Source organism: Nannobrachium achirus, assembly GCF_963921795.1.
Source record: "Nannobrachium achirus genome assembly, chromosome: 7".
NCBI lineage: Eukaryota > Metazoa > Chordata > Actinopteri > Myctophiformes > Myctophidae > Nannobrachium > Nannobrachium achirus.
In genome coordinates this window covers 7,911,081-7,931,080 of record NC_137816.1, presented here as the reverse complement: position 1 = coordinate 7,931,080, position 20,000 = coordinate 7,911,081, and the positions used below count along the sequence as shown (strand labels likewise).

General features: G+C 44.7%; 1 protein-coding gene across 1 annotated transcript in view; it reads left to right on the top strand.

The window, feature by feature from the left end:
- cemip (cell migration inducing hyaluronidase 1) overlaps window positions 1–20,000 on the top strand; it is a gene marked incomplete at its 5' end in the record, with an annotated part of 198,681 nt that overhangs the window by 115,247 nt on the left and 63,434 nt on the right. The window contains one exon of the mRNA XM_080729340.1: window positions 15,716–15,885. Within this exon, the coding sequence (XP_080585466.1) occupies window positions 15,716–15,885 (170 nt within the window). The remainder of the gene's footprint in view (window positions 1–15,715; window positions 15,886–20,000) is intronic.

Sequence of the window (20,000 nt, the reverse complement as noted above, 5' to 3'; positions counted from 1 at the left end):
CGGGGCCCAAGTTGGAGGGGCCCTATAGTAACTTTAGCTATTGGAAAATAGCAGATATACAAGCTCACAGCGCGGCACCGAGTGCCGCGCTGCGAGCTCGTAGATCTGCTATTTTTGAAAAGTCGTGAAAATGTGTGCAAATCTTTGAATATATATGTATTTTTTAAGCGAACATTTGCAACTCAAATTTTGCTTCTGGGGTGTCCCTGGAACTGAATATTTTGAGATGGGGATCCGTGGCTAAATACATATAATTTTGGGGGTCCTTCACGTGAAAAAGTTTGAGCATCACTGACATGGAAACATAGGTTTCTTGCACACATTTTCACGATTTTTCAAAAATAGCAGATCTGCAAGCTCGCAGCGCGGCACTCGGTGCCGCGCTGTGAGCTTGTATATCTGCTATTTTTCAATAGTTAACATTCATGGGGGGGGCCCGCAGTGAATCCTTGTACCCAGGGCCCAGAATTTGGTGTGACGCCCCTGCATGCGCACACACACCACAACACATGCACGCAGCACGCACATGTAGCCCTTACACAAACACACTCTAACTCGTGTGTGTTTGGGTGTGCTCTTTGGCCGTGCCACCGGTGGACCCATGTCCACGTATGCAAGCATTGCGTGCGCAGAGCAGAGCACACCCCTGTACCGAGCAGTCCAAAAATGCCACCAGCCTCCGGTTGTCCCTCCTCTGCATGTCCTGACAGTCTAGTGCAGTCGTGCAGTCTAAAGCGTTTTAGCTCGAGAGCCAAAAGAGAAATTCAATGTCTCCCCGAGGACCCAAGCTATCGAAAATAGCAGATCTATAAGCTCTATTTTCAGTACTTTGTTAAAATATATAAATGCCACTGTATTTATGGATTAGATTCTTTTTTAAATGTATGAAAGTCTCTGCGATCCATAGAAATGGGTCCACAACCCACACATGGGTCCTGACTCCTGACCCACTGTTTGGGAAACAGTGGTCTAGTGCAGTGGTTCCAAAACATTTGGCTTTGACTCGGGAGAGAGAGGCTCAGATGGCGCGTGTCCCTGCGGTGGCTGAACGTCACCGACCGCTAACCTGATGCGACGACTGGGAGCCGGCTCTCTCCATTCCGACATGTCGCCACTCCGAAATTGACTTCTTATTGTCGGAGTGGCGACACTCCCATGGGCCTAAGGGTTAGGGTTAGGGTTAGAGATAGGGTTAGTGTCGGAATGGAGACATGTCGGAAAAGGAGACATGTCGGAGTGGAGAGATGCACTCGCGACGACTAGTGGTCTCGCCGCACTTTAAGCTGTCTCTGCTGCCTGGATGGATCCTCCATGACATCAGTCGACCATCGTGCTGCTCAGTGCTCACCTCCCTCTCCAGCTCTGTTCTGATGTTGGCTGTCCGCCATGATAAACAGAAAAATCCTATTTTGGGGGGCAGAGACTGCTCCGTGTCACTCTGCCTGTCTCCTCTCTTGACTGTAATCCGTTGCATTAACGGATTCAGAACGGGTACACATTATTGTGTATCATTATTTTATGCTTTAACTATTGAAAAATAGCAGATATACAAGCTCACAGCGCCGTGTCGTGCTGCGAGCTTGTAGATCTGCTATTTTTAAAAAATCTTGAAAATTTGAATTTTGACCCGATTCTATAAGTGTCTTTTGAATCCTTCTAAGGTTTTTTTTTATAAAAACCTATGTTTCTATGTCAGCAATCTGGCCAGCCATCGTCAAAGAAAATGTCCTTTTCACTTAACTGGAGCTCAGTTAGTCTGTCCTTGAGAGAATACTATGCCAGTGGTTCTCAAACCTTTTCATGTGAAGGACCCCCAAAATGATATGCATTTGGCCACGGACCCCCATCTCAAAAATATTTAGTTCCAGGGACCACCCAGAAGCAAAATTTGATTTACAAACGTTCGCTTAAAAAAAAATCATATATTCAAATATTTGCACACATTTTCACGACTTTTTCAAAAATAGCAGATCTACAAGCTCGCAGCGCGGCACTCGGTGCCGCGCTGTGAGCTTGTATATCTGCTATTTTTCACTGGTTAAAGCATTCAATAATTATAGGCCTAAATGTGCTAATGCCTTGGTGCCACTTTGGAGCACAGAAAATATAATCTCGTCTCTTCTCTTCTCGCCACCCCCCACCCCAGGGGGTGCAGAAATGGGCGGGTGCGTCGTGTTTGTTGGCGGCAAGTGCGTGTTGTAAGGTTAATGAGAAAGGGGAGGTGTATGGGGGGGGAGGGGGGGTGGCAGAGGCAGAGAGAGTCAAGTATAAAGAGTAAGAAAGGAAGAGACTGAGAGAGAGACAGAATATGAAAGCCCGCGGGCTATTTATCTGTTTTGACTCAAACGACTTGACGTCGTGAACTTTTGCCTGTTCCAAATGCCAGAATGATGAGTCTTTAAAGACCGAAACACGCTCTGGAAGTTTGATCGACGGCCCGAAGCGATCATCCAGCATCAGCGTATTTTATTTCTACCCTGACATTTATCGTCAGGCAGGAGAATCTTCGGTATGACCTTGGAGGGATCGGAGGTCAGTGCGTGTGAGCTTAAGGCCCAGCGCAGTCCCCCTGTCTCAGCTTGTCTCTCCCGCTGCAAGAGAGCTGGGGCGTCACAAGGGGGGTGGAAGTGGGACTGAGTTACTAGGGCCCAAGGTGGAGGGGCCTTAATTATTTTATACTTTTTTTTTTAACTATAATTTTTATCCCCACAATTTTGTAACCCATTTTTTCACCCAGTGCCAATTGCCTATATAATCCTGGGCTTTGCTCTCCCTCTGCCGTGCCTGGGGAGACAACGGACTGACCTCATGCTTCCTTCTATGCATGAGGAGTCCAAGTTGCTTCTTTTCACCTGACAGTGGAGATTTCCCTGGTTTGGACGTAGCGCGTGGAAGGAACACGTTATTCCAACCAGTTCCTTTCCCCTCCATCAGGCGCCCCGGCTGGCCAGAGGGAGGCATTATTGAGACCAGGATTACGTGCATGTTTTTGTGAGGGTATCAACCCTAGGAGACACGGGGAGAACATGCAAACTCCACACAGAAAGGCCCTAAGTATTTTGTACTTTAGCTATTGAAAAGCAGATATACAAGCTCTGCAAGCTTGTAGATCTACTATTTTTTAAAAGTCGTGTAAATGTGTGCAAATCTTTGACTATGTATTTTTTAACTCAAATATCGCTTCTGAGGGGTCCCTGGAACTAAATATTTTGAGATGGTGGTCCGTGGCCAAATACATATCATTTTGGGGGTCCTTCACATGAAAAGGTTTGAGCACCACTGACATAGAAACATAGGTTTTTCAAAAAAACCTAGAAGGATTTGAAATATTCAAAGACTTGCACACCTTTTCACGATTTTTTTAAATTTTTAACACTCGGGTGACTGAAAAATCACTTCCACTCTGACTGCATTTATCAGTCAAATTGACAGGTAAATTCTCTCCCTTTTGGCCCAGGAGAGCAACACCTCCTCCCCTGCTACCAGCAAGGGTTCTATTGTCTTCCAAATGTGAATTAGCATTTCAATTGACCTCTCAAATGGGGAGCGCAAAAGGTGTGAAATTCTCTCCTTGCTTCTGGGAGGGGGAGGAATGGGTGAGACCTGTCTTCATGACCGATAACTAACCGTCAGAGTGGTATAATGGTATATTATTTCATACTTAGGAAACGTTTCAGAAGGGGAAAAAAAACGAGAACATATGTCTTGAGTATTTAGGAAAAGTCATGGAAGGGGACATTTCTGAGACCTTCACGGGGAGAGTTATTCTCCTTTTGCACAAAGTAGTGCAATGCAAGATAGAGGGCGCCAGATCCCTTTGAGTCACACCCTACCATTACTTCCTGTTCATCCACAGAGCATTGATTCTAGTTGTTTTCTCCATTAGATTAAAGTGCTTTCTTTTCACTTTTTTCAACTTTTATTACTTGTCAAAATACATTTTTTTTGTCTGCCTCATCTTTTTACCATCCCAAGTAATAAAAGTTGAAAAAAGTGAAAAGAAATCTAATGGAGAAAATGACTAGAATCAATGCTCTGTGGATGAACAGGAAGTAGTGGTAGGGTGTGAATAAAAGGGATCTGGCGCCCTCTATCTTGCATTGCACTACTTTGTGCAAAAGGAGAATTGCACTTTGCGATCTCAAAATTAGTTACCCGTGTGTTAAAGCACCCAGGGCCCAGAATTTGGTGTGACACCCCTGCAAGAGAGGGCTTCACCCCTGCAAGAGAGGGCAATCATCTTCAAGATGAAGATGATTGTACGTTGATCTGCAGTCAGGGCTGACTGAACAAGGGCCCTTATCGCCCATGCAGAGCAACAACTGCAGCTTCTTGGCATTACAATTAGGAGCTATAATAAATAATGTAGTGATAATATTTCCACCTTTAGGAACACTCTCTCGCTCCAACACACTCAAAGACACTCAAACGCACAGACACAGACACACTCACTGCCAATTAGAGGGGACTTTAGAAGCGAGGCATTATCATGTCTCGGTGGAATATAACCTTATAACGTCTAAGTTTAATTTATGTGTGCGCGCGCGCAGACACATTTTCCCCGGCGTGTAACGAGATTGAACTTTCGCTGTCCTCATCCCCACCAAAGTCCTCTATCTGGATCCATCACCTGCCTTGCCTCCCTCTAGTCCATACATGGGCAACTGGCGGCCCGGGGGCCACATGCGGCCCACACCTTCGCTTAATGCGGCCCGCAGGTTGATACCGGAATACTGATATATTATTGATTTCAGCTGTTAAAATTCCAAACATGACCTGCTTTAATTCCGTCAGTCTATATTAGTAGCTTAATGACTAGTAGTATTTTGTCCAATGTATTTGTATTTAAGTTCATACATTTAACATGAGTAGGCCTATATAACTAAATGCGTTTGAAATGAAAGCAAAATGTTACATTTCAGGATTCCAATTAAAAAATAACAAAAAATGATTCAGGATTCCAATTCAAAAGAAGCAAAAAATAGCCGATCTACAATTTTTTGCTTCTTTTGTATGAGATACTAGAATGACAAAGTAGGACTTAGCGATATGCAATGTGGCACACAGTGGAGTGAAGGTGGAAATATAGTGGCCCTCGCCATCATCAAAGTTGCCCACCCCTGCTCTAGTCTATCTCAGCCTCATGTTACTTTACTTTACTTTATTTGTTTATTTAGACGGGACAATGCATATTAATGAACACTACATGAATGCAATGTAAATAAGCCGGAATTAGCAAGAATGCTAAATTTCATCCGTAGTCCCCACATGAAGACAAAACAATACATACCAACAAACAGTAACCCTACATTAGGAGAGGGCGCCTAAGAACATACATACAAATACTATTTTTCCTGAACCAAGAAAAAAACAACAAAACAACACATATTACTAACAGTACCCTACATTAAAAAAGGATAGTTAAAAATATACGTACATGGCATGAGCTGTACTCTTAGAACTATACATGGTCACAGGTTTGATTGTCAACTAACCATTTTTTTAGATTGAACTTGAAGGATGGAAATGACAAACAGTCTCTTATTGTTAGAGGTAGGTCATTCCAGATTGAACATCCCTGCACTGAAAGGGTGTTTTTTCCAAAAGCGGTTACCCGGTACGGTACTTCGCAATCCCCTCTAGTGATTGCTCTAGTATTGAGTCCTCTATCAGGCTTCCTTTTTATGAATTCCTTTAGGGGAGGTGGGCATAGACCATTTAGTGTCTTATATATGATACTGACCTGTTTAAAAACCTTAAAATTAGCGAAACTCAAAAAACGGTACCTCTGAAGAATATTACAATGGTGATATGAGTGGGGTTTCCTATCGAATACCTTAAGCGCACTCTTATATAGCTGTTCAATGGGTTTGAGAGTCGTTATACCTGCGCAAGACCAGTTTGTGAAACAGTACTCAATGTGTGATAGGATCATGCATTGGAGATACGATTTAGCAGCACTAACTGCCAAAAAAGGTGTGATTTGTTTAAAGTTCTGAAGGTTGAACTTGATTGTGTTTGTAACCTTTTTTACATGTTTTTTAAAGGTTAGGGTTGAGTCTAACATGACCCCGAGGTACTTGAACTCTGACACAAGTTCAAGTTCCTCTCCACCCAGAAACACATTTGATGATTCCATCACAACTGGTCTTTTGGAAAAAGCCATGCAGACCGTCTTTTTTGCATTCAGGAGCAGGCATGAGTCTGTAAGCCAGTCCTGAACGCTGGTCAGAACAGAAGTTAAAACCGTTGACACCTCTGCATAGCTCTTTCCATGAGTCAGTATAACAGCATCATCTGCGTACATCTGAATATGTACATCTTTACATACATCAGGTAGATCGTTTATAAACAGAGAAAACAGAATTGGTCCTACTATTGATCCCTGGGGGACACCAACCGAGCAAGTGTGATAAGGAGACTTGATGCCATTTATACTAACACACTGTTCTCTATTTGATAGGTATGATGTAAACCATTTGATGGCCTCTGGGGACAAGTTGAAATGTGTTAGTTTGGACAAGAGGACCTGATGGCTGACAGAGTCAAATGCTTTCTTGAAATCCAAAAATACTGCCATTGCGCATGGGGCTTTGTTCAAAGCACACTTTAACTTTTCAATGAATAAGCAATTTGCTGACTCAGTGGAGTGGAAGGCTCGAAACCCAAACTGCATAGGATGCAGAGGGGTGTAGCCTTTGTCTAGATGTTTAACAATGGACTTTACAATCCACTTTTCAGCCACTTTTGATATAACAGGTAAGATGCTTATGGGTCTATAGTTTGATATGTCCGTTTTTGAGCCAGATTTGAATATAGGTGTTATAACAGCAGCTTTCCACTGAGTTGGGACAGTGCATTTTCTTATGGACAGATTTACCAGATGTGTGATTGGTGCCACCAGAGAGTCAATATTTGTTTTAAGAAAGTTAGTGTCAAGCCCATGTGCATCTTTAGCTTTGGATGCTTTTAGTGATCTGACAATGTTTGTCACCTCGTTTTCTGTGACTTCTTCCAAATTAAAAATGGGGAGATCATTTTGAACAGGGCGTGGAACAAACTTAGAGGGTCTGAACAATTGTGTGATTTCATACACAGAGTTTAGAAAAAACAGCATTAGGTTGCTAGCAAGCGTGTGGGGATCTTTCACCAGGACATTATCTATTTTAAGTTCTAAGTTGTTATTATCCTGCTTATAGTATTTCCCTGTCAGTTTATTTATATATTCCCAAACTTTTTTCCCATTTCCTCTGGCACTCTCTATGATGGAGATATAAAATCCAGCTTTAGCCTTCCTTAAGAAATTTGTGACTTTGTTTCTAGCATGTGTGAAAAGCTGTCTGTCCGTTGTCAGGCCAGATTTTAATGCCTTTTTAAGCAGTAAATCTCTGGTTTTCATTTGATCTCTGCATTTTTTATCGACCCAAGGTAGAGTAATTTTCCTCCCTTTCCTCTGGTTACCACCTCTGGTGAAAGATTCCATTACTCTGCCAATTTTGGAAAGAAGGATATTACACCCGGTCTCAACATCATCACATGAGTGTAAATCATCCCACTCAAGCCCTTGTAGGGCGACCTCAAGGCTATGTTGCAGATGTTTTGGGATTGTTTTGACTATAGGCTGGGACTGAGCTTTGCTGAACGCCTGTTTTGAGAGTTTTCTGGAAAAGAATATGATGTTGTGATCAGAGAGACCTGTCACGAAGTTAAATGTTTTAGCGATTCTTTCCACTTTATTTGAAAACAGTAAATCTATCTTGGTTGCTGAGTGACTGGTTATTCTTGTAGGTTGCTCTATTAATTGGGTCAAATTATAGTGGTCTGTTACTAGTTTAAGATTTTTTCTTATTTTTTTATCGTCCCAGTTAACATTTGTATCACCAATTAGTATTACTTCTTGATTAAAATCACACGCCGTGAGGATGGTCTTTAGCTGGTCGTATACTTCTACTTTAGCTGATGGCTGACGGTATAAGCAAATTAGAGTGAACTTCATCTCTGTGGATAGTGTAATTTCTACACCTACACATTCGGCCTGGATCTCAGTGGGCCATACAATTTGCTTACATTGTAAGGTGTTCTTGATATAAAGCAAGGCCCCCCCACCCTTCCCAGTTACTCTGTCCCTTCTGAACACCTTGTAACCAGGCATGCTCACTAAGGCATCTGGGGATGACCGCTTTAACCATGTTTCCGTCAGTCCTAAACAGTCAATGTTAGAGTTTACAAGCAGATTTTCTAGTTCACTGTGCTTATTTACCATACTTTGGATGTTTAGATGGCCACAGAACAAACCTTTGGGTTTACATAAGGGGTCCCACACAGTTTTAGCTTGGTTTAGTGTTTTAAAAAAATTACATTTTCTGTGTTTTTTAAAAACTGGGTTTCTGTATTTTACCTTAGCCATAGGTGGCTTTGGGGGTTGCAGGTGAGGGGGGGACCGTGTTGTGTCATTGTCCAGAGCTGGATTATTCTTGCTGGTGGCCACCGGCCTAGCTCCGGTGCAGAGACTTCTAGACACGGTGGCCACCCCAGCTGATGATGATGATGATGATGATGTCCCAGATGACGGCCCAGCTCCTTTAATGAGACTTCTAGGCACGACGGCCACAGCCTCGGGAGCCTGCGATGTCCTTGGGCCTCTGTCCCGCTTCCTGGGGCCTCTAGGCACGGCGGCCACAGCCCCAGGTGTTGGTGGTATAGCGGGGCCGATGTCCAGCGGCCCAGCTCCTTCCAAGAGACTTCTGGGCTCGGTGTAGTCAGCCTCAGGAGCCTGCGATGTCCTCGGGCCGGTGTCCCGCTGCCCGGGGCCTCTAGGCACGGTGGCCACAGCCCCAGGTGTTGGTGGTATAGCGGGGCCGATGTCCAGTGGCCCAGCTCCTTCCAAGAGACTTCTGGGCTCGGTGTAGTCAGCCTCGGGAGCCTGTGATGTCCTCGGGCCGGTGTCCCGCTGCCCGGGGCCTCTAGGCACGGTGGCCACAGCCCCAGGTGTTGGTGGTATAGCGGGGCCGATGTCCAGCGGCCCAGCTCCTTCCAAGAGACTTCTGGGCTCGGTGTAGTCAGCCTCGGGATCCTGCGATGTCCTCGGGCCGGTGTCCCGCTGCCCGGGGCCTCTAGGCACGGTGGCCACAGCTCCAGGCGTTGGTGGTATAGCGGGGCCGATGTCCAGCGGCCCAGCTCCTTCCAAGAGACTTCTGGGCTCGGTGTAGTCAGCCTCAGGAGCCTGCGATGTCCTCGGGCCGGTGTCCCGCTGCCCGGGGCCTCTAGGCACGGTGGCCACAGCCCCAGGTGTTGGTGGTATAGCGGGGCCGATGTCCAGCGGCCCAGCTCCTTCCAAGAGACTTCTGGGCTCGGTGTAGTCAGCCTCGGGATCCTGCGATGTCCTCGGGCCGGTGTCCCGCTGCCCGGGGCCTCTAGGCACGGTGGCCACAGCTCCAGGCGTTGGTGGTATAGCGGGGCCGATGTCCAGCGGCCCAGCTCCTTCCAAGAGACTTCTGGGCTCGGTGTAGTCAGCCTCAGGAGCCTGCGATGTCCTCGGGCCGGTGTCCCGCTGCCCGGGGCCTCTAGGCACGGTGGCCACAGCCCCAGGTGTTGGTGGTATAGCGGGGCCGATGTCCAGCGGCCCAGCTCCTTCCAAGAGACTTCTGGGCTCGGTGTAGTCAGCCTCGGGAGCCTGTGATGTCCTCGGGCCGGTGTCCCGCTGCCCGGGGCCTCTAGGCACGGTGGCCACAGCCCCAGGTGTTGGTGGTATAGCGGGGCCGATGTCCAGCGGCCCAGCTCCTTCCAAGAGACTTCTGGGCTCGGTGTAGTCAGCCTCGGGATCCTGCGATGTCCTCGGGCCGGTGTCCCGCTGCCCGGGGCCTCTAGGCACGGTGGCCACAGCTCCAGGCGTTGGTGGTATAGCGGGGCCGATGTCCAGCGGTCTAGCTCCTTTTATGAGACTTCTAGGCTCGGTGGCCACAGCCTCGGGAGCTGGTGGTAACGTTGGACCGCTTGTCGCCGTTGTTGTCATCAGGTCGAGACCGAGCAGCCATCGGAACACTGGTGGAGGTAGATGGAGCCAAGCTAACAGCTCGGTGGCCGCTTGTTGTGATTGCAGGGGCGTCTGGAGCCGAGCTGGCGGCGTTTGCCGGTGGCTGTTGTTGTTGTTAGCCACATTGTTAGCCTCGTTAGCCTCGCTAGCCACAGTGAAGAGGGGCCCCGGTGTAGGGCCTGGGCATGGATGGACGTCGCCCGACAGCAGGAGGCATATAGTGATGATTTTACCACAGTAATCTCCGCCGTTTCCTTTTGCGATGATCGGTCGCCACGCACAACGCAAAAGGTGGATGAATGTAGCCATGGAACCGTAGCCGAACTGTTTGTTGGTGGCTGCTGTTGTATCCCGGTCCATAGAGTGGAGTTTTGGCGAGATATTCCAGTAACCGTTCTCCAGCTTGGTCAGGCTGTATTCACGCGCACATTTCGAGGCATAAACTATTACTAATAAGAGCAGCGTATTAATATAAATTGTTAAACGCGCCGGGCGCGCTGCTGTTGCTGCGCGCCGCCATTGCTTCCGTGCCGCTTGCACCCGTTGCATCATGGGGGCATCATGTTTCCTAATGTCAAGTCTTTTTTGTCTGTCTGGTCTTGGTGAGGGTTGCCGCCCCGGCAGGCCACGCTTATGCTTAATTCATACTCAGCTGCCACACATCGCCACAGCTGGGTTGTCTCTGAGTCTCTCTGAATCTGTCACAGTCTGCTGGCCTAATGCTTTTTCTTGTAGAGGTGGCTTGGGGGGAGGATTGATTCTCTCGGAAAGTCTTTTGCAGGTCTTTTGATATATTCGGTTGTAGTGTTGTGATTACAATTAGGTTACGAAAACACATTCTATTTACTTTTCCAACGTGAGCTGAGCTCGTATTTTCCGTGGCAGTACACGCCGCTTTGACCCTCTGCTATTAACCACTTAAGCCCTATTTCGGAAACAGTGAAAATAGCAGCTCTACAAGCTCACAACAACACATCATCATAAAGTGATGTTTTGTTATTTAAGAAAAAGCTTATGAGGGGGGAAAACATTGGAGGAAATAATGACATGGCCAAAATAGGGACGCCAGGTTCAGTGTCGTGCATGTTCCTCATTTCAGTTGTAGCCAGGGATCCAGTCTCTCAAAATGGGAGAGGACCTGTGATGTTCTGCCGCACTTTTTATTTCTGTTTTATCTATTCGTTTGGTCATTAAGGTCCACAGAATGAGAGGCCTGCTCTGCCAGAAACATCGCGAAAAAAAAGTTATGGCCATTTGTATATGCACTGTCCCATTGACTCTACTACACAGGAAAGAAATATATTATAAAAAAGAAAAAAGCTGCTTTAAGTAGCATGTGAGGGGTCAAACTGGAGGGTTTTCATGATTCTGAATCCATTGCAAGCATTTATTTTGCACAAAAAACATTGCTTGGGCTAGAGAATGGACCAAAAAAAGTGTGAAAAGTGATGAGTCATCACTTTTTACAGTCATCACAGTGATGAGTCGTCACTTTTCACAGTTTTGTTGGTTAGTTTTCTAGCCCAAGGAATGTTTTTTGTGCAAAACAAATGCTTGCAATGGATTCAGAATCCCCTAACCCTAACCCTTTTTTATAATATATTTCCTTTCCTGTGTAGTGGAGTCAATGGGACAGACTAGTGCATATACAAATGGCCATAACTGTTTTTCGCGATGTTTCCGGCAGAGCAGGCCTCTCATTCTGTGGACCTTAATGACCAAACTAATAGATAAAACAGAAATAAAAAGTGCGGCAGAACATCACAGGTTAAAACGTATTCCTTGAGCTTTTGGGCATGTGGATCCCCGACTATTGGCATTATCCAGCACCCCATGGGGGCAAGTGTTGTTATGCACAGCATTGCTCACAGGGACAATTTCAACTCGATAGCAGAACAGCTCTTAACAACTATCAAAGCCAGCCAATTCTGTGCGGTTCGATTAACAATCTGGAGGTCAGAGGGAGATTATGTACAAATCAATGTTGTTTTAATTGAATTGTCAATGTTATGTTTTTATTCTTGAAATGTCCCCGTAACTGTTGAAAGAGTAATCAATGATATCAAGATTGTAGATCTACTATTTTCTGTCCATCATTAGGCATCAGCTAGTGAACATAATTAAAAACGGTTATACTGGAATGACCTGTAGAGTCATACATGAGGGACAACACACAGACCAGTTCGAGATCAGGACCGGGGTCAGACAGGGTTGTCTGTTATCCCCATTCCTGTTCTTACTAGCCATTGACTGGGTTATGAGAACAACAACATCACAAAGGAAGAATGGAATCCAGTGGACATTATGGACACAGCTTGATGACTTAGATTTCGCAGACACCTGGCACTACTGTCACATAATTATCATCAGATGCAAGAAAAGACCAAAACACTGGCAGAGACTTCCTCACAATTAGGGCTAAATATTCATTTGGGAAAAACAAAAACCATGAGGATAAATACAAACAGTGCAGAACCAATCTCTCTAGGTGACACCATGATAGGAGAGGTAGAGTCCTTCACCTACTTGGGGAGTATCATCAGCAATCAGGGTGGTACGGATGCAGATGTGAAAGCGACGATAGGTAAGGCAAGAACAGCATTTCTACTGCTCAAGAACATCTGGCGCTCTAGAGAGATACAGCAAACAACTAAAATCAGAATATTCAACTCCAACGTAAAATCTGTCCTGCTTTATGGGTCAGAGACTTGGAGAATCACTAAGATCACAATAAATAAAGTTCAAACCTTCATCAACAAATGTCTCAGAAGAATCCTGAAAATATACTGGCCGGACAAGATCAGCAATACCGATCTGTGGATAAAAACCAAACAACTCCCAGCAACAGACGAAATTGGACGAAGAAGATGGAGCTGGATCGGGCACACACTGCGCAAGCCAGAGTCAAACACCACCAGACAGGCTCTGACGTGGAACCCGCAAGGGAAGAGAAACAGAGGCCGGCCAAAAAACACCTGGCGGCGGGATCTCCAGGCAGACACCAAGAGACTGGGATGCACCTGGTCACAGATAGAAAGGAACGCCAGTGACCGTGAACTCTGGAGGTCCCTTGTCGACGGCCTATACCCCAGTAGGGGTGTAAGGCGTAAGTAAGTAAGTATTAGGCATCAGTGGTCATCTACTCTAATTTGCGTTTGGAGCATTCCTTTCCAAAAAACTTTTTCCTTGAAACAACATGTTGTGGATGCGAGGGGGTAAATTCCTCTATGAAAGCGGCATTTTTGTCCGTCACTCTCCTAACCATCTGTCAGACACCATCACAGGTTTCTTTGACAACAGCGTTAATTCTCCGCTGCTGTGTCTTAAATAGTTGGCTCATTCAAGATGAAAGCTTTCAAAGTGTGTGCCAGTTGAAGCAAGACAAGGGGGAAAAAGCGGAACTAGAGATGCGTGGGCCGTAACCATCTGGCTTTCATATTTTGTGCGTGGACGTTTTTAATGTCAAGTGTCTTTGTTTGGTTTCTTTGCCTCCCATCAATTTGTTTTCTTAAAGGACAACTTTGGTTTTTTACAACAAGGGTTCATATTTTAGATTAGAGAAAAGAAAAAGTGAGTGTTAAAATGTTTTCATTTGTACGCATGCCCCCAACCACTGAAATAAGAATCCCTTAAACAATAGAAAAAATAGAAAGAAATAATTTTAACACATATTATTTAATTACAATCTAAAATATGAACCCTTGTTGTAAAAAACTAATGTTGTCCTTTAATCACTACATTTAGAATGTGGATATGTGGGAAGTAGAGGATCTGTGGACTTTATTGTTTTCCTATTTCTTTCCACTTCCTTCCTCATTCCTGTTCTGTTTACTTCTCTTTCTCTGGCGAATTATAAACTTCTTTTCCCCCGCTACATAACAGCCAAGATGCAAATAGCGCCTGCATCTTACATAAACAGAATGATGCAATGCAAAGCCTAGTTTTGCGCATGCCGAGCCCCGTGTGTTTTGGTCCCTGTCGCTATATCCCTGTCGCTATATCTCTGCGTCATTCTAGCCCCTCAATCTCTCTCTCTCTCTCTCTCTCTCTCTCTCTCTCTCTCTCTCTCTCTCTCTGTGATTTCACCATAATCACACATGATGGCCATCCAATCTACTTTGCAATGAGGGAAGAAAAAGACCATATCTGACGTACCACCTCTTAACTTGTCCACTTATATCTGGTCCATCCATCCACACACATGCACACGCACGCACGCACACACACACACACACACACACACACACACACACACACACACACACACACACACACACACACACACACACACACACACACACACACACACACACACACACACAGACATCACTGTCCTTACAAACTACACTTCTCCGTCAGTTTCTGGAGAGGAGGCGTTTGCAAAAAAAAAAAAAAGGGGGCAGACAAGTTTTGCTGGCTCAGGCTGTTCACCATGCAGACGGCGCTGTCAGCAGAGGTCTGTAGATCCAGGCACTGCTTTCCAGCAGATGGTTCGATGCTGTGATTGTTATGTTTGCATATTAACCCGCCAGGTACATTTGACAAAGAGGGGTTGTTTGTTGTACGAAGATAGTACTAATGAGGGCTCTTTGCGCGGACATGCATGCACGTGGGTCTCTTATCCATCTGTGTGTGTGTGTGTGTGTGTGTGTGTGTGTGTGTGTGTGCGCGCCTGTGTGCAGGGGCGTCAATTGGGTATGGCAGGGGTATGCAGCTGCCATACCCTGGGTCCAGGGGGGAAAATAAAAGTTACTTTTAAATAAAACTCCATGAATGTCTCTTTGTCTATCTGTGCTGGTTATTATGTTGTTAAATTACGGTAAAATAACTACAAATGCAAAATGTTACAAAATGGTAACTTTAACAAGGTATTATAATTATATTATCCACACTTTTATTCTCCCCAACTAGATTTTTTTTTATATTCCCAGGTTCTGCAGGTCAGCTGCACAGGTGCAATGCATTATTGTTAATTGTGGCACGTTTACTAACATGCCAAGTTTAGCTGCACTCCAGCCCAAGAAACCGTAGAAACCTGTGTAAAAAACTTACAAAACTCTTTTTTTTTAAGACTGCGAGGCGTTGTGAGCATGTAAATCGGCTATTTTCACAATAGAACCTTGCTATACAAAACGTAATGCCTCTTTTCCATGAGGACTCCCATCAGCGGCGGCTCCAGAGAATTGGGACTGGGGGGGCTATGGGGGAGCTGGCTTTTTTTAGAGCGGGGGCTAATTAATTTTGGCAACAAACAATAGTACTAATATATGACAAACTATATTCTCTCGCTAAGAGTATGGATAATGGAACAGACCAGATCATTGGCAGTTATCAGCTCCAAATCTGAGTACTGTAGGTAATCGAATAGGGGTTTTGTGAGGCTGAAGATGCTTTCTAGCATAAAAAAAATAGTTTCATAGTATGGTTTACATAGAAGTCAATCAATTGTCTTTCACTTATTCATATATATTTAATTTATGTATTCCATAAATATTTTTCATCACAATTGGGTGTGGGGGGGGGGGGGCTTAGGGGGTGCTAAGCCTTCACCAGGAGGGGCTAAAGCCCCCTCTAGCTCCCCCCTGGAGCCGCCACTGTCTCCCATCTTTGCCATACCCTAGCTTTTGCTGAACTGACGCCACTGCTGTGTGTTGCTTGTGCGTTCGTCTGTGTGTGTTGCAGGCAAAGCTGAATTCATCCATATGGGAGAGGAGGTGGATGGGGTGGATATGCGGGCGGAGGTGGGCCTGCTGAGCCGGAACATCCTGCTCCGCGGCGAGATGGAACCGGGCTGCTATGGCAACGAGGCCTGCAAGTTCTTCCAGTTTGACACATTCGGGGGACACTTGAAGGTACTGCAGTAGGGTGCTCTCACCTATACTGTGTTTATCATGCAACAACACCACCATCCTCCAGTGCTGCTGTTCCACCCCAAAGGCTAGCAAGAGTCATTTTTCTCCCTCAACATTTTCGCTGAAGCATTATCTTTAACTCTTATTGTGCCAATCCCGAACTAGTTCGGCTTTATTTGGACCTTATCAGGGTGCCGATCCCAAACTAGTTCGGCTTTGAAACATTTTTTTTTTTTTTCCGAGCCGGGCCGCCGGCCGTCATCTGTTTACACGGCCCGCGAGAGTGTCACGCCGCCGATATTTACCATCCACTCCAATGCAATCCAGGATCTTTAGAGCTCATTTTTTCTGTTCCATGCATATCCATGAGGTGTGCAAGGTTTAATCATGGCTAAATCGAAAATAGGGCTTCTAAAATGCTTGGTAGCCAATAGCTAACTTCAAGCTAACTTCATCCTGTTCCTGTTCATGACACAAAGGAAAGTGTTCAGGCGCGTCATGGCTGCGCACGGCTTGTGCATATACAGCGCTTGTCTATGGTGGATTCTATGGCCATTGGGCACCCTCTAGTGGTGAAAAGGTGGCACTGAAAGGGTTAAGGGACAACTTTAGTTTTTTTTACAACAAGGGTTCATATTTTAGATTGTAATTAGAGAAAAGAACAGTTGTGTTAAAATGTTTTCATTTACTGCTTTCTATTGCTTTAGCGATTTTAGTATTTTGATTTCAGTGGGTGAGGGCATGCGTAAAAGTGGCTAAATATGTCTTTTTAGACACAATAAGCCGGCAATTTCTTTGTAACTATTTACACCAGCCCCCATAAGTCACATCTGCCCATGAAAGATTGCGGTGCATCTTGGGAATGGGCTTATTGTGTCTAAAAATACATATTTTAGTCATTAAAATCACTAAAACGATGTTGACACTCATCTTTTCTTTTATCTAAAATATGAACCCTTGTTGTAAAAGAACACAGTTGTCCTTTAGACCTGATTTGCTAAGAAATGTCCTGAACCAAATGCAAATGGTTGTTGTGGTGATAAATGACATGTCTCAGACCCAATGGTGGAAAATAGACCACAGAGGTTGTAGGTTCGAATCTACCGTGCTGCATCCGGCTTTGTTGAGCATCTACTTGGACACAATAGACCAGGGGTCTGCAAGTACGTTTGACTTTGGGCCAATGTTCTCTTCTAAGCCATTAGAACACAATCAATGGCTAATTTAGACCAGGAACTTAAAACGAACAACCTTATATACATTGTTATAAAAGTTCATAAATAATTTTTTGCTGGCCCCATCCTTGAATGTGGCACTTGGTGGATATTTAGTTCATCAAAAAGTTTCAAAAGAACATTTTATCTGGAGACGGAGAGTCTTTCGCACAAGAGCTCTTTCATGGTTCAAGGTCTCTTAGAACGGAGATAAACAATGTATCATTTAAAGCATGTGAAAAACAGTTTTTCATCCAAAAGTCTCAAGTGAAAACATAACATTCAACGAATGGAAAATATAATTATTTGTTCTACCTGCAGATTGTGAATATTCGAATATCAAAGTCACTATTCGACGTTGTTCACCGAAGTCGAATATTCTTTTTTTTCTTTTTCTTTTTCTTTAAAAAAATATATAGTTTATGAAGCTTGGCTAGATAGGAAGTCATAAGAATGAGTTGTCAATGTCCCTGGTGGATGAATTTGTTAATGCTCTATACCAGGGGTTCTCAAACCTTTTTAGGCCATGACCCCCAAAATAAACATATTTTAACTGGGGACCCCCACCCTGACAAGCACTTGGAATTGTAGGTATTAATGTGACTCGGTTCCACAGATAAATATTGTGAAAATAGCAGATCTACATGCTCATAACGCCTCGCAACGCGAGGCGTTTTTTCACAATGTTTGCCTCTTGCTTACTTAATATTTGGGAGTTTGGCCAGTCCTGTCCAATATTCGACTATTTGAATACTTTGAGGTTGAATAAATCGAATACTAAAAATCACTATTCGTGAATGCCCTAATACAGATCATTGACTGCATTGAGAAACAGAGGTAAGGACGGAGAGAAATGGGCATATATCAGACCAGAGCGTGCTTAGCACTTACAAGAGAGTTAGGATGGGAGAGGGAGAGAGGGAGGTAGGTGTATGAGTAGCATATTGTTATTCTCATTTCATTATCATCCTAAGGCCATGGGGTCACATAGTTAACTTAGATGGCCTCTTGTCTAAGAAGACAGAGGCCAGACCCAAAGACAACAATCCCAAATTAGAGCAGCAAAGAGATGATTTAATAAGTGCTAATCACACAGCTATTCAGCCGCTATCATTTTCCAGTTATCGGCAAATAAAGTTTGGCACCCAGCATGTTCCCAGTTCTTTCTTGCTCGTCGTTATTATGTATTTAATTTGTTCTGAAGTGAAATCTACGCCTCTCGTCGCCAACTAAAGGGACCCAGATGTGTGTGTGACAGAATGTTTGTCGTGGCTAACTGGCCACCGCGCCAACTCCACTTACAGGGGATTAACCCATTTAGGCCTAGAATTATTGAATGCTTTAACCAGTGAAAAATAGCAGATATACAAGCTCACGCTGCGAGCTTGTAGATCTGCTATTTTTGAAAAAGTCGTGAAAATGTGTGCAAATCTTTCAATATTATGTATTTTCAAAGCGAACGTTCGTAACTCGAATTTTGCTTCTGGGTGGTCCCTGGAACTAGATATTTTGAGATGGGGGTCCGTGGCCAAATAAATATCAGTTTGGGGGTCCTTCACATGTAAAAGGTTTGAGAACCACTGACATAGCAGTCTCTCAAGAACAGACTAACTGAGCTCCATTTAAGTGAAAAGGACCTTTTCTTTGACGATGGCTGGCCAGATTGCTGACATAGACACATTGGTTTTTTCAAAAAAAATCTAGGATTCAAAAGACACTTAAAGAATCGGGTCAAAATTCAAATTTTCACGATTTTTCAAAAATAGCAGATCTACAAGCTCGCAGCGCGGCACTCGGTGCCGCGCTGTGAGCTTGTATATCTGCTATTTTTTCAATAGTTAAAGCATAAAATAAAGATACACATGTGTACACGTTCTGAATAGATTAAAAGTGATTTTCACATCAGATGGCGGGGTCGAGTCGGAGGCGGCGGCCCGGATGACCCCATCCATTCATGATTTATGTCGGAGTCCCCTGCCAAAGGGCCGGGCGTTTATTGAAAAGTGTCAAGACGCTCGTCAGCGAGACAGACAGCCACATCCTTATCTCAGAGAGCCATGGCTGCATTCCTCCCATTGCATTGCGCTCCGAAAGCGGCCACATTCTAATCGGGCGGTATCGCAACGATTACACAAGTCAGAGGACAATGTGGGTCATATGGTAGACATCATCGCTCAGATGGAAGGAATGGGAGAAAGTGGTGCAATCGGGGAGAGACACACTGTTCCCCTTTCTGTCTGGTCATCGATGGAAAAGGGCGAACCGGTGCAGTCGTCTGGTATAGCGTAAGACTGGGAGGGTAGACAGAGAGAGAGAGAGGGGGGGGGGAGGGGGGAGACAGAAAGAGAGAGATTAATACAGTTGGAGAGAGACAGAGATAGGGGGTATAAATTGATTGATTGATTGAAGAATTTATTAGAAGTTTGCAAATTTTGCAATAGAAAAAAGTACAGTTTCACCATGACAGTACAAATCACTGGTACAAGGTCAACTAAAAGGAGATCCTAGAAAGCCGAGGCTCATTTCCACAGGAACCACACTTTAAGTATCTCATATAACATTGAAAGACAGACGGATAGAACATAGTACTTTATCTAGGATAATATCAGTTTCAAAAGCATAACATCAAATACAAAGGCAGAAAAAAAAGAAAGGGGGGGGGGGGGGGAGCATGGGGGCTTAGTCTATTTACAAGTCACGGGTAGCAGCTGTCTGAAGGTGACTTTTCATACAATTTTGAAGGAGGCTAGGGATTTGCTCTCCTTTAGGGCTTGTGGAAGGCGTTCCACATGTTGATGGTGTAGCAGAGAACGAGTTAGAGCCTTGTTTAGGGGGGTATAAATAACAATACAGAAACGGTGTGAGAGAGGTTGAAGTGGATGAAGGATCCGAAGAAGTGAA